General features: G+C 56.2%; 2 protein-coding genes across 2 annotated transcripts; both read right to left on the bottom strand.

The window, feature by feature from the left end:
• Positions 1-4,102: 4,102 nt before the first annotated feature.
• On the bottom strand, positions 4,103-5,601 carry LOC120594055 (EKC/KEOPS complex subunit LAGE3-like). The gene is made up of 3 exons (XM_039852087.1): positions 5,079-5,601; positions 4,517-4,645; positions 4,103-4,325 (listed from the first exon to the last, which is right to left on the bottom strand). The coding sequence occupies exons 1-3, from the start codon at positions 5,579-5,581 to the stop codon at positions 4,247-4,249; spliced, it is 711 nt and encodes a 236-aa protein (XP_039708021.1). The 5' UTR covers positions 5,582-5,601; the 3' UTR covers positions 4,103-4,246.
• A 2,176-nt stretch (positions 5,602-7,777) lies between these two features.
• LOC120594052 (EKC/KEOPS complex subunit LAGE3-like) lies at positions 7,778-11,941 on the bottom strand. The gene is made up of 5 exons (XM_039852084.1): positions 11,868-11,941; positions 9,575-9,695; positions 8,754-9,043; positions 8,192-8,320; positions 7,778-8,000 (listed from the first exon to the last, which is right to left on the bottom strand). Exons 1-5 carry the CDS (start codon positions 11,939-11,941, stop codon positions 7,922-7,924), a joined length of 693 nt encoding a protein of 230 aa, XP_039708018.1. The 3' UTR covers positions 7,778-7,921.
• Between the last annotated feature and the right edge of the window lie 2,627 nt (positions 11,942-14,568).

Raw genomic sequence — 14,568 nt, 5'->3', positions numbered from 1 at the left:
AACATTTAAGGAAAGTGAAATAATATAAATGTTCAAGAATTACATGATTCGCAGACATATTCCTGAAGCACTTTTAGAAAGAGTTCACATTGCTATGTTCAATGGAAAAGATTCAGGAGAAATTATGCGAAGCTTGTGAGCAATACCTGAGTAATAACCCTATATATTTCTCTTACCGTTACCCATTTAACGCATAAGTACAAGTTTAAAAGAAAGATATTCCAAAATGTTAACTGTGCTAAATGGTGAATGTCAGACGCAACTGATTTTCATTGTCCTGCTTTTCCTAGTTTTCTTCAGTTACTTTGTACCACTCCCTGAATCCCCAGATCCTCTCCTCCCTTCCAAGCCTAGGACAAAGACAAGGTAATATGCAGGCGCAGTGACTGAAAAACAGACCCAGAATACTAGCTCGATTTTCCTGCTTCATTTAATGAGTCTTTAATCACCCCAATCCTGAAGCAACAGAGAGACAGAGGAGAAGACTTGGAAAGCAAAGGCCAATATGGGCAAACCATGAGACCACAGGGAGAGAGGCCTGTTCAGAAATCATATATGCTAACTGGTAAGGGTGTACAGGATTAGGTCGCAGCCCCTGCGGACCACAGGGGAAGGGTACTCTTATTTTCCATTTTTTTACAGCAGGAGGAAGCAGTTGGAAGAAGAGGTGACAGGTCTTGAAGAGCGGGTTCATCGGCAATCCCACCGCCTGCTGGCTTGAGTAAAAGTCAAGTTAGGGGGTGACTCCGTCTCACCCCAGCACACCACACCTCTGAGACCCAGCCTTGAGTGTTTCCTGCTATCGTTGAGCCCCCTCTCAGCTATGACTGGCTCTTGGGCCCCGAGCACTGGCAGCCACCCCTCGTTGGCCCATTCCCAGAACACAGCCAGGATGCTGCCATACTCGAAATCCTTTTTGCCCAGGCAGGACTGGTGGTGGGTGCAGGACTCCCTGGCCCCGGCGGGCCATCTCTGCCTGGAGTGAGACCCAAGCGGCACAGTGATGATTGCTAGGGTGTTGTTGCTGTTAAAGGACCATCCATCAGTGGCTGAACTGAACAGTACCTGAGGCTCGCTCACACCTCAGAGCCAGGCCTGCACCGCAGGCTTCCCCTCGGAAAGTGCACCGCCACCTTGTCTCACACGCTCCCAGTCCTGCCTTCTCAAGCCACCTTGGCCTGCCTCCTTCCTCCCTCAGCTCATCCTGTCCCACCTCCCCCACTCCGTGGGGCCCGCATGCCCATCCTCCAGCCTCCTCTACTCTCCCACTGACCCTGCCACCAGGCTACACCAGATTCTCCTCCCTGTTCCCATTTTTGTGCCGCCCCCACACACCTGCCCGGGGTTGTCCTGTGCCCTGACCCCAAATTACAAATGCGGCCTGGTCTAATGGCTCCTGACCCATCCCTTGGCCACCAGGCCTCGGCATCATTGGAAGGATACAAGACAAAGAGGTCGGTTTCACCAGTCCCTACATCATCGACTTCAAATGCCCTTCCGGACCGGGCTTTCACGCTGCCAGCATACATTGTCAGCCCCTACGACTTGCTGATCCCTCTTTTCTTCGACTCAGGGCGCCCAGCCCACGGTGGCAACCTGCTCGTATTGGGCATGGGCATGCGGATGGATCGAGGCACCAGCGCCACCCTGAGCGTCATGAAGCCAAGGACCCTCTGGTCATCTGGGGCCTACAGAGGCCTCCTCATTGCCGGGCACAAGAGCCGCCCTGGCCATCGGGACTGCCAGGTCTTGGTGGCTGCTGGGGCCACCAGGCCTATCCTGGCCTGTGTTATCGAGGCTCTATCTGGCCAGTGGTGCAGAACACCCGCCAGTATTCTAGACGCCGAGGACATCCCCGCGCCAGCCTCACCCTTGCGCCCATGGCCTGTATGGCTGCCGACTTCCCTGTTAAGCCTCCGGGAGCCATCTTGGCTTCGGCGGCCTTCTCTCATACGGCAAAATGGAGGCCCGTCTGAATTCCGCCGGTTCACGCACACCTTACGCTAGAGATGCCGGGCGCGTACCAGCCGCGGCGATGGGAATTACAAATGGAGTGGGCGGTTTGGCTCCGAGCCGTCCCAGAGCGGCGGACGGCGTAGCCAATCCAGAGACGCCCCCGCGGCTCGCCCTGCGCCAGTCGCCTCGCCTCACAGTGGCGCCCACCCCCTCCCTGATGCGCGGAAGCCGCCGAATGTGACAGTTTTCCACCAAACGGCCCGACACCGCCGCTTTCGCGTGATCGATGAGCCTGTGCCAATGGCAGGAAAGTCCCCCTCCGCATTATGACAAGTTTGCGATCTCAGGTCCCCGCCGGAACCTGCGAGCCTGCGTAGCTGGCAGGCTCATCCTGGGTGGTTCCCAGTAAAAATTTACCTGGGCCTTGCCTGACCCCTAGGACCCTACAGCGCATTCCCTAGGGGGAATCCAGATAGATGGACTCTGCTCCTCCGATGTCGTTTCGCACTCCAGGCACTGTCATGCCGTGATGCCTGCCAGCCCCTGGAGGGATGTGGCCGGCAGTCCCGCCGCCTCAGCCCAGGGGCTCCCGGGCGCCCGGCACACACACTGCGATGCCTCCATTAGGCAGGCGTGGGCCCGGGTCAGCCGAGGTGCTCAGGATGTAACAACCGGGCACGAAGTGTCGTGCCCAGGGAACACCACCGCTTTGACAGGTCCCTGTTGCTTTGCGCTCTGCTAGCACAGCCCTCCTGGGCTCTCCCTTGCCCTGGGACTGTCGTCCGGCTCTCGGGAGTGGGTGGGGCATAATCTAGAGGTGTCAGGGCTTCTCGCCTGGACAGTCACCCTACTGGCTAATGGACTTCTGAATGCTGGTCCACTTCTGTGTCTGCATGTGCGTCAGGGTAGCAGGTAAGGTACAGCTACAGGTGGTTAGAGCTAGGGACAATGGCAGGGCTCAGGGACTGCATTCCCTGGGGCACCTCCTGTATGTGCCAGGATCCCTTGATGCCATGCGGAGGTCCCTAGGTCAAGGTCTGAGATTGGACCTATGCCTGAGGGAAAGAACAGGAACATCAGTCCAGGCCATTTGATCCCCACCCCATGGCTGCAGATGCCACCCCAGCGTCCACATCCAGGCCCATCAACCTCCCCTAGTGAGGAGCAGACACCAAGGCAGCAGCTGCCTCTCCTTTATACCGGGGTCCGCGTCCCCGCTTTACCTCCCAGTTCCTCTCCAGTCCACGATATCCAGGTTGCAGGAGAAAAGCAATATAAGAGTAAGCTGACTCCCCCCCCATCCCAAAGACTACGCCAAGTGTCCCAGCCCTCTTCGACCCCGATCTGAAGCAAGTCCAGTCAGCCCCAAATTCCCATTCTACTGTCCCTGGGTTTTATGTCGTCTCTCTCGAAACTAAGCTCTTTCGTGTTCGGAAAACACCCCTACGGCGACAAGGATTTGGGGAATCCAGAAATTTGGTGAGAGTCACGTTTTCTGAAAAGCAATTGTGATCAAGAATCTTAAAAGAAACAACAAGTAAACACGCAGGTCAACATCTTTACCCTCTGGAATCCAGCTTACTGGAAGAAGCACTCATGGAAAGTCTTCAATACAAGAATTCCATTAAAAAAATAAGCCACAAACATTTAAGGAAAGTGAAATAATATAAATGTTCAAGAATTACATGATTCGCAGACATATTCCTGAAGCACTTTTAGAAAGAGTTCACATTGCTATGTTCAATGGAAAAGATTCAGGAGAAATTATGCGAAGCTTGTGAGCAATACCTGAGTAATAACCCTATATATTTCTCTTACCGTTACCCATTTAACGCATAAGTACAAGTTTAAAAGAAAGATATTCCAAAATGTTAACTGTGCTAAATGGTGAATGTCAGACGCAACTGATTTTCATTGTCCTGCTTTTCCTAGTTTTCTTCAGTTACTTTGTACCACTCCCTGAATCCCCAGATCCTCTCCTCCCTTCCAAGCCTAGGACAAAGACAAGGTAATATGCAGGCGCAGTGACTGAAAAACAGACCCAGAATACTAGCTCGATTTTCCTGCTTCATTTAATGAGTCTTTAATCACCCCATTCCTGAAGCAACAGAGAGACAGAGGAGAAGACTTGGAAAGCAAAGGCCAATATGGGCAAACAACGGGGCCACAGGGAGAGAGAGGCCCTGTTCAGAAATCTGTATCTTAGCTACTTCCCAGTAAGGGTGTACAGGATTAGGTCGCAGCCCTACCGTGGACCACAGGGGAAGGGGGTACTCTTGTGCTACATTTTTTACAGCAGGAGGGAAAGCAGTTGGAAGAAGGAGTTGACAGATTCTTGAAGAGGTCCGGGTTCATCAGCAATCCACCTGCTGAAAGTGAGGAGTAAAAGTCAAGTTAGAGGGGGTGACTCCGTCTCACCCCCAGCACACCACACCCCCTCCTGAGACCTGACACTTGAGTGTTTCCTGCTATCCGTTACAGAGCCCCCTCTCCGCTATGACTGGCTCTTAGGCCCCGAGCACTGGCCGCCACCCCCTCGTTGGCCCATTCCAGAACTTACACAGCCAGGATGCTGCCATACACTCGGAAATCCTTTTGAACGGACTGGTGGTGGTGCAGGGACTCTACGTCCATGGCCCGGCGGGCCATCTCTGCCACCAAGTGAGACCCGAACGGCACAGTGATGGTGCTAAGGGTGTTGCTGTTAAGGGACCATCCATCAGTGGCTGAACTGAACAGTACCTGAGGCTCGCTCACACCTCAGAGCCAGGCCTGCACCGCAGGCTTCCCCTCGGAAAGTGCACCGCCACCTTGTCTCACACGCTCCCAGTCCTGCCTTCTCAAGCCACCTTGGCCTGCCTCCTTCCTCCCTCAGCTCATCCTGTCCCACCTCCCCCACTCCGTGGGGCCCGCATGCCCATCCTCCAGCCTCCTCTACTCTCCCACTGACCCTGCCACCAGGCTACACCAGATTCTCCTCCCTGTTCCCATTTTTGTGCCGCCACCACACACCTGCCCGGGGTTGTCCTGTGCCCTGACCCCAAATTACAAATGCGGCCTCGTCTAATGGCTCTGACCCATCCCTTGGCCACCAGGCCTCGCGGCATCATTGGAAAGGATACAAGACAAGAGGTCGGTTTTCTGGTCCTACATCATCTCGAGCTGCGTCACCATCGGAACCGGAAGCACACGCTGCCCGCGCCACATTGTCAGCCCCTACGGCTGCTGATCCCACTCTTTCTTCGACTCCAGGGCCGCCCAGCCCACGGTGGCCAGCCTGCTCGTATTGGGCATCAGGGCCGCGCGGATCGTCCCGGGCACCCGCGCCACCCTGGCCGTCATGGGCGCCAAGGACCCTCTGGTCATCTGGGAATACAGGGCCTCCCTCATTGCCACGGGCACAGGCGCCGCCCTGGCCATCAGGACTGCCAGGTGCGCAGTGGCTGCTGGGGCCACCAGGCCTATCCTGGCCCTGTGTGCTATCAGGCTCTATCTGGCAGTCGGGCCCACCGGGGCCACCCTGGTATTCTGGGCCTTCGAGGACATCCCCCGCACCAGCCTCACCCCATACCCCTTGCATGGCCTGTATGGCTGCTTCGACTTCCCTGTTCGCCTCGGAGGCCATCTTGACTGCGACGGCCTTCTCTGCTCCGCGCCTGACAAAATGGAGGCCCCGTCTGGACGTTCCGCCGGTTTACGCACACCGCCGCTAGAGATGCCCGGGCGCACGTACCAAGCACGGCGATCGAGTGCAAATGGAGTCGGCCGGTTGGCTCCGAGCCGTCCCAGAGAGCCCGCGGACGGCGTAGCCAATCAGGACGCCCCACGAAGCTCCGCCCCTCGCCAGTGCGCCTGCGCCTACGGAGTGGCGCCCACCCCCTCCTGATGCGCTTAGGCCATGGGAATGTGACAGTTTTCCACCAAACCGGCCCGGCCTCGCACTTTCGCGTGATCCGATGAGCCTGTGCCAATGGCAGGAAAGTCCCCCTCACGTATGACAAGTTTGCCGATCTCAGGTCCCCTTCGGAACCTGCGAGCCTGCGTAGCTGAGCGGAAACCATCCCTGGGGTGGTTCCCAGTAAGAGTCACACCTGGGCCTTGCCTGACCCCTAGGACCCTACAGCGCATTCCCTAGGGGGAATCCAGATAGATGGACTCTGCTCCTCCGATGTCGTTTCGCACTCCAGGCACTGTCATGCCGTGATGCCTGCCAGCCCCTGGAGGGATGTGGCCGGCAGTCCCGCCGCCTCAGCCCAGGGGCTCCCGGGCGCCCGGCACACACACTGCGATGCCTCCATTAGGCAGGCGTGGGCCCGGGTCAGCCGAGGTGCTCAGGATGTAACAACCGGGCACGAAGTGTCGTGCCCAGGGAACACCACCGCTTTGACAGGTCCCTGTTGCTTTGCGCTCTGCTAGCACAGCCCTCCTGGGCTCTCCCTTGCCCTGGGACTGTCGTCCGGCTCTCGGGAGTGGGTGGGGCATAATCTAGAGGTGTCAGGGCTTCTCGCCTGGACAGTCACCCTACTGGCTAATGGACTTCTGAATGCTGGTCCACTTCTGTGTCTGCATGTGCGTCAGGGTAACAGGTAAGGTACAGCTACAGGTGGTTAGAGCTAGGGACAATGGCAGGGCTCAGGGACTGCATTCCCTGGGGCACCTCCTGTATGTGCCAGGATCCCTTGATGCCATGCGGAGGTCCCTAGGTCAAGGTCTGAGATTGGACCTATGCCTGAGGGAAAGAACAGGAACATCAGTCCAGGCCATTTGATCCCCACCCCATGGCTGCAGATGCCACCCCAGCGTCCACATCCAGGCCCATCAACCTCCCCTAGTGAGGAGCAGACACCAAGGCAGCAGCTGCCTCTCCTTTATACCGGGGTCCGCGTCACCGCTTTACCTCCCAGTTCCTCTCCAGTCCACGATATCCAGGTTGCAGGAGAAAAGCAATATAAGAGTAAGCTGACTCCCCCCCCCATCCCAAAGACTACGCCAAGTGTCCCAGCCCTCTTCGACCCCGATCTGAAGCAAGTCCAGTCAGCCCCAAATTCCCATTCTACTGTCCCTGGGTTTTATGTCGTCTCTCTCGAAACTAAGCTCTTTCGTGTTCGGAAAACACCCCTACGGCGACAAGGATTTGGGGAATCCAGAAATTTGGTGAGAGTCACGTTTTCTGAAAAGCAATTGTGATCAAGAATCTTAAAAGAAACAGCAAGTAAACACGCAGGTCAACATCTTTACCCTCTGGAATCCAGCTTACTGGAAGAAGCACTCATGGAAAGTCTTCAATACAAGAATTCCATTAAAAAAATAAGCCACAAACATTTAAGGAAAGTGAAATAATATAAATGTTCAAGAATTACATGATTCGCAGACATATTCCTGAAGCACTTTTAGAAAGAGTTCACATTGCTATGTTCAATGGAAAAGATTCAGGAGAAATTATGCGAAGCTTGTGAGCAATACCTGAGTAATAACCCTATATATTTCTCTTACCGTTACCCATTTAACGCATAAGTACAAGTTTAAAAGAAAGATATTCCAAAATGTTAACTGTGCTAAATGGTGAATGTCAGACGCAACTGATTTTCATTGTCCTGCTTTTCCTAGTTTTCTTCAGTTACTTTGTACCACTCCCTGAATCCCCAGATCCTCTCCTCCCTTCCAAGCCTAGGACAAAGACAAGGTAATATGCAGGCGCAGTGACTGAAAAACAGACCCAGAATACTAGCTCGATTTTCCTGCTTCATTTAATGAGTCTTTAATCACCCCATTCCTGAAGCAACAGAGAGACAGAGGAGAAGACTTGGAAAGCAAAGGCCAATATGGGCAAACAACGGGGCCACAGGGAGAGAGAGGCCCTGTTCAGAAATCTGTATCTTAGCTACTTCCCAGTAAGGGTGTACAGGATTAGGTCGCAGCCCTACCGTGGACCACAGGGGAAGGGGGTACTCTTGTGCTACATTTTTTACAGCAGGAGGGAAAGCAGTTGGAAGAAGGAGTTGACAGATTCTTGAAGAGGTCCGGGTTCATCAGCAATCCACCTGCTGAAAGCGAGGAGTAAAAGTCAAGTTAGAGGGGGTGACTCCGTCTCACCCCCAGCACACCACACCCCCTCCTGAGACCTGACACTTGAGTGTTTCCTGCTATCCGTTACAGAGCCCCCTCTCCGCTATGACTGGCTCTTAGGCCCCGAGCACTGGCCGCCACCCCCTCGTTGGCCCATTCCAGAACTTACACAGCCAGGATGCTGCCATACACTCGGAAATCCTTTTGAACGGACTGGTGGTGGTGCAGGGACTCTACGTCCATGGCCCGGCGGGCCATCTCTGCCACCAAGTGAGACCCGAACGGCACAGTGATGGTGCTAAGGGTGTTGCTGTTAAGGGACCATCCATCAGTGGCTGAACTGAACAGTACCTGAGGCTCGCTCACACCTCAGAGCCAGGCCTGCACCGCAGGCTTCCCCTCGGAAAGTGCACCGCCACCATGTCTCACACGCTCCCAGTCCTGCCTTCTCAAGCCACCTTGGCCTGCCTCCTTCCTCCCTCAGCTCATCCTGTCCCACCTCCCCCACTCCGTGGGGCCCGCATGCCCATCCTCCAGCCTCCTCTACTCTCCCACTGACCCTGCCACCAGGCTACACCAGATTCTCCTCCCTGTTCCCATTTTTGTGCCGCCACCACACACCTGCCCGGGGTTGTCCTGTGCCCTGACCCCAAATTACAAATGCGGCCTCGTCTAATGGCTCTGACCCATCCCTTGGCCACCAGGCCTCGCGGCATCATTGGAAAGGATACAAGACAAGAGGTCGGTTTTCTGGTCCTACATCATCTCGAGCTGCGTCACCATCGGAACCGGAAGCACACGCTGCCCGCGCCACATTGTCAGCCCCTACGGCTGCTGATCCCACTCTTTCTTCGACTCCAGGGCCGCCCAGCCCACGGTGGCCAGCCTGCTCGTATTGGGCATCAGGGCCGCGCGGATCGTCCCGGGCACCCGCGCCACCCTGGCCGTCATGGGCGCCAAGGACCCTCTGGTCATCTGGGAATACAGGGCCTCCCTCATTGCCACGGGCACAGGCGCCGCCCTGGCCATCAGGGATCGCCAGGTGCGAGGAAGCTGCTGGGGCCACTCAGGCCGATCCTGGCCCTGTGTGCTATCAGGCTCTATCTGGCAGTCGGGCCCACCGGGGCCACCCTGGTATTCTGGGCCTTCGAGGACATCCCCCGCACCAGCCTCACCCCATACCCCTTGCATGGCCTGTATGGCTGCTTCGACTTCCCTGTTCGCCTCGGAGGCCCTCTTGACTGCGACGGCCTTCTGCTCCAAGGCCGACAAAATGGAGGCCCTGGCCTGACGCTCACTGCCCACGCGACACCGGCCGCTTAGAGATGCCCGGCTACATCGCATCAAGCACGGCGACGAGTGCAAATGGAGTCGGCCGGTTGGCTCCGAGCCGTCCCAGAGAGCCCGCGGACGGCGTAGCCAATCAGGACGCCCCACGAAGCTCCGCCCCTCGCCAGTGCGCCTGCGCCTACGGAGTGGCGCCCACCCCCTCCTGATGCGCTTAGGCCATGGGAATGTGACAGTTTTCCACCAAACCGGCCCGGCCTCGCACTTTCGCGTGATCCGATGAGCCTGTGCCAATGGCAGGAAAGTCCCCCTCACGTATGACAAGTTTGCCGATCTCAGGTCCCCTTCGGAACCTGCGAGCCTGCGTAGCTGAGCGGAAACCATCCCTGGGGTGGTTCCCAGTAAGAGTCACACCTGGGCCTTGCCTGACCCCTAGGACCCTACAGCGCATTCCCTAGGGGAATCCAGATAGATGGACTCTGCTCCTCCGATGTCGTTTCGCACTCCAGGCACTGTCATGCCGTGATGCCTGCCAGCCCCTGGAGGGATGTGGCCGGCAGTCCCGCCGCCTCAGCCCAGGGGCTCCCGGGCGCCCGGCACACACACTGCGATGCCTCCATTAGGCAGGCGTGGGCCCGGGTCAGCCGAGGTGCTCAGGATGTAACAACCGGGCACGAAGTGTCGTGCCCAGGGAACACCACCGCTTTGACAGGTCCCTGTTGCTTTGCGCTCTGCTAGCACAGCCCTCCTGGGCTCTCCCTTGCCCTGGGACTGTCGTCCGGCTCTCGGGAGTGGGGGGGGCATAATCTAGAGGTGTCAGGGCTTCTCGCCTGGACAGTCACCCTACTGGCTAATGGACTTCTGAATGCTGGTCCACTTCTGTGTCTGCATGTGCGTCAGGGTAACAGGTAAGGTACAGCTACAGGTGGTTAGAGCTAGGGACAATGGCAGGGCTCAGGGACTGCATTCCCTGGGGCACCTCCTGTATGTGCCAGGATCCCTTGATGCCATGCGGAGGTCCCTAGGTCAAGGTCTGAGATTGGACCTATGCCTGAGGGAAAGAACAGGAACATCAGTCCAGGCCATTTGATCCCCACCCCATGGCTGCAGATGCCACCCCAGCGTCCACATCCAGGCCCATCAACCTCCCCTAGTGAGGAGCAGACACCAAGGCAGCAGCTGCCTCTCCTTTATACCGGGGTCCGCGTCCCCGCTTTACCTCCCAGTTCCTCTCCAGTCCACGATATCCAGGTTGCAGGAGAAAAGCAATATAAGAGTAAGCTGACTCCCCCCCCATCCCAAAGACTACGCCAAGTGTCCCAGCCCTCTTCGACCCCGATCTGAAGCAAGTCCAGTCAGCCCCAAATTCCCATTCTACTGTCCCTGGGTTTTATGTCGTCTCTCTCGAAACTAAGCTCTTTCGTGTTCGGAAAACACCCCTACGGCGACAAGGATTTGGGGAATCCAGAAATTTGGTGAGAGTCACGTTTTCTGAAAAGCAATTGTGATCAAGAATCTTAAAAGAAACAACAAGTAAACACGCAGGTCAACATCTTTACCCTCTGGAATCCAGCTTACTGGAAGAAGCACTCATGGAAAGTCTTCAATACAAGAATTCCATTAAAAAAATAAGCCACAAACATTTAAGGAAAGTGAAATAATATAAATGTTCAAGAATTACATGATTCGCAGACATATTCCTGAAGCACTTTTAGAAAGAGTTCACATTGCTATGTTCAATGGAAAAGATTCAGGAGAAATTATGCGAAGCTTGTGAGCAATACCTGAGTAATAACCCTATATATTTCTCTTACCGTTACCCATTTAACGCATAAGTACAAGTTTAAAAGAAAGATATTCCAAAATGTTAACTGTGCTAAATGGTGAATGTCAGACGCAACTGATTTCCATTGTCCTGCTTTTCCTAGTTTTCTTCAGTTACTTTGTACCACTCCCTGAATCCCCAGATCCTCTCCTCCCTTCCAAGCCTAGGACAAAGACAAGGTAATATGCAGGCGCAGTGACTGAAAAACAGACCCAGAATACTAGCTCGATTTTCCTGCTTCATTTAATGAGTCTTTAATCACCCCATTCCTGAAGCAACAGAGAGACAGAGGAGAAGACTTGGAAAGCAAAGGCCAATATGGGCAAACAACGGGGCCACAGGGAGAGAGAGGCCCTGTTCAGAAATCTGTATCTTAGCTACTTCCCAGTAAGGGTGTACAGGATTAGGTCGCAGCCCTACCGTGGACCACAGGGGAAGGGGGTACTCTTGTGCTACATTTTTTACAGCAGGAGGGAAAGCAGTTGGAAGAAGGAGTTGCCAGATTCTTGAAGAGAGGTCCGGGTTCATCAGCAATCCACCTGCTGAAAGTGAGGAGTAAAAGTCAAGTTAGAGGGGGTGACTCCGTCTCACCCCCAGCACACCACACCCCCTCCTGAGACCTGACACTTGAGTGTTTCCTGCTATCCGTTACAGAGCCCCCTCTCCGCTATGACTGGCTCTTAGGCCCCGAGCACTGGCCGCCACCCCCTCGTTGGCCCATTCCAGAACTTACACAGCCAGGATGCTGCCATACACTCGGAAATCCTTTTGAACGGACTGGTGGTGGTGCAGGGACTCTACGCCCATGGCCCGGCGGGCCATCTCTGCCACCAAGTGAGACCCGAACGGCACAGTGATGGTGCTAAGGGTGTTGCTGTTAAGGGACCATCCATCAGTGGCTGAACTGAACAGTACCTGAGGCTCGCTCACACCTCAGAGCCAGGCCTGCACCGCAGGCTTCCCCTCGGAAAGTGCACCGCCACCATGTCTCACACGCTCCCAGTCCTGCCTTCTCAAGCCACCTTGGCCTGCCTCCTTCCTCCCTCAGCTCATCCTGTCCCACCTCCCCCACTCCGTGGGGCCCGCATGCCCATCCTCCAGCCTCCTCTACTCTCCCACTGACCCTGCCACCAGGCTACACCAGATTCTCCTCCCTGTTCCCATTTTTGTGCCGCCACCACACACCTGCCCGGGGTTGTCCTGTGCCCTGACCCCAAATTACAAATGCGGCCTCGTCTAATGGCTCTGACCCATCCCTTGGCCACCAGGCCTCGCGGCATCATTGGAAAGGATACAAGACAAGAGGTCGGTTTTCTGGTCCTACATCATCTCGAGCTGCGTCACCATCGGACCCGGAAGCACACGCTGCCCGCGCCACATTGTCAGCCCCTACGGCTGCTGATCCCACTCTTTCTTCGACTCCAGGGCCGCCCAGCCCACGGTGGCCAGCCTGCTCGTATTGGGCATCAGGGCCGCGCGGATCGTCCCGGGCACCCGCGCCACCCTGGCCGTCATGGGCGCCAAGGACCCTCTGGTCATCTGGGAATACAGGGCCTCCCTCATTGCCACGGGCACAGGCGCCGCCCTGGCCATCAGGACTGCCAGGTGCGCAGTGGCTGCTGGGGCCACCAGGCCTATCCTGGCCCTGTGTGCTATCAGGCTCTATCTGGCAGTCGGGCCCACCGGGGCCACCCTGGTATTCTGGGCCTTCGAGGACATCCCCCGCACCAGCCTCACCCCATACCCCTTGCATGGCCTGTATGGCTGCTTCGACTTCCCTGTTCGCCTCGGAGGCCATCTTGACTGCGACGGCCTTCTCTGCTCCGCGCCTGACAAAATGGAGGCCCCGTCTGGACGTTCCGCCGGTTCACGCACACCGCCGCTAGAGATGCCCGGGCGCACGTACCAAGCACGGCGATCGAGTGCAAATGGAGTCGGCCGGTTGGCTCCGAGCCGTCCCAGAGAGCCTTCCGCTGGATCATGAAGCCAATCAGGACTTCCACGGCTCACCGCCAGTGCCTACTGGAATGGCACCCTCCCAAGGATGCGCCAGGGCCGGGAATGTGACAGTTTTCCCACTAAACCGCCCCGCCTCGTGACTTTCAAGGTGATCCCGATGAGCCTGTGCCATGGCAGGAAAAGTCCTCATCAGACATGACAAGTTTGCCATCTCAGGTCCCTTCGAACCCAAGTAGCCTGCAGCTGAGCCGAAACCATCCCTGGGTGGTTCCTAGCAGAGTCACACCTGGCCTTGCCTGACCCCCAGGGACCTTACAGCGCATTCCCTCGGGGGAATCCAGATAGATGGACTCTGCTCCTCCGATGTCGTTTCGCACTCCAGGCACTGTCATGCCGTGATGCCTGCCAGCCCCTGGAGGGATGTGGCCGGCAGTCCCGCCGCCTCAGCCCAGGGGCTCCCGGGCGCCCGGCCCACACACTGCGATGCCTCCATTAGGCAGGCGTGGGCCCGGGTCAGCCGAGGTGCTCAGGATGACAACCGTTTAAGCACGTACCCAGGGAACACCACCCCTGACAGGTCCCTTTCGTTGCTTGCGCCTCCACAGCACAGCCCTTCCTGGGCTCTCCTGTCCTGGGGATCGTCGTCCGGCTCTCGGGAGTGGGTGGGGCATAATCTAGAGGTGTCAGGGCTTCTCGCCTGGACAGTCACCCTACTGGCTAATGGATTTCTGAATGCTGGTCCACTTCTGTGTCTGCATGTGCGTCAGGGTAACAGGTAAGGTACAGCTACAGGTGGTTAGAGCTAGGGACAATGGCAGGGCTCAGGGACTGCATTCCCTGGGGCACCTCCTGTATGTGCCAGGATCCCTTGATGCCATGCGGAGGTCCCTAGGTCAAGGTCTGAGATTGGACCTATGCCTGAGGGAAAGAACAGGAACATCGGTCCAGGCCATTTGATCCCCACCCCATGGCTGCAGATGCCACCCCAGCGTCCACATCCAGGCCCATCAACCTCCCCTAGTGAGAAGCAGACACCAAGGCAGCAGCTGCCTCTCCTTTATACCGGGGTCCGCGTCACCGCTTTACCTCCCAGTTCCTCTCCAGTCCACGATATCCAGGTTGCAGGAGAAAAGCAATATAAGAGTAAGCTGACTCCCCCCCCCATCCCAAAGACTACGCCAAGTGTCCCAGCCCTCTTCGACCCCGATCTGAAGCAAGTCCAGTCAGCCCCAAATTCCCATTCTACTGTCCCTGGGTTTTATGTCGTCTCTCTCGAAACTAAGCTCTTTCGTGTTCGGAAAACACCCCTACGGCGACAAGGATTTGGGGAATCCAGAAATTTGGTGAGAGTCACGTTTTCTGAAAAGCAATTGTGATCTAGAGTCTTAAAAGAAACAGCAAGTAAACACGCAGGTCAACATCTTTACCCTCTGGAATCCAGCTTACTGGAAGAAGCACTCATGGAAAGTCTTCAA

This window comes from Pteropus medius, unplaced genomic scaffold, assembly GCF_902729225.1.
Source record: "Pteropus medius unplaced genomic scaffold, Ma_sr-lr_union100, whole genome shotgun sequence".
Classification (NCBI taxonomy): domain Eukaryota; kingdom Metazoa; phylum Chordata; class Mammalia; order Chiroptera; family Pteropodidae; genus Pteropus; species Pteropus medius.
Note: the sequence above shows the minus strand (reverse complement) of the source record. Positions and strands in the feature narration are given on the sequence as shown.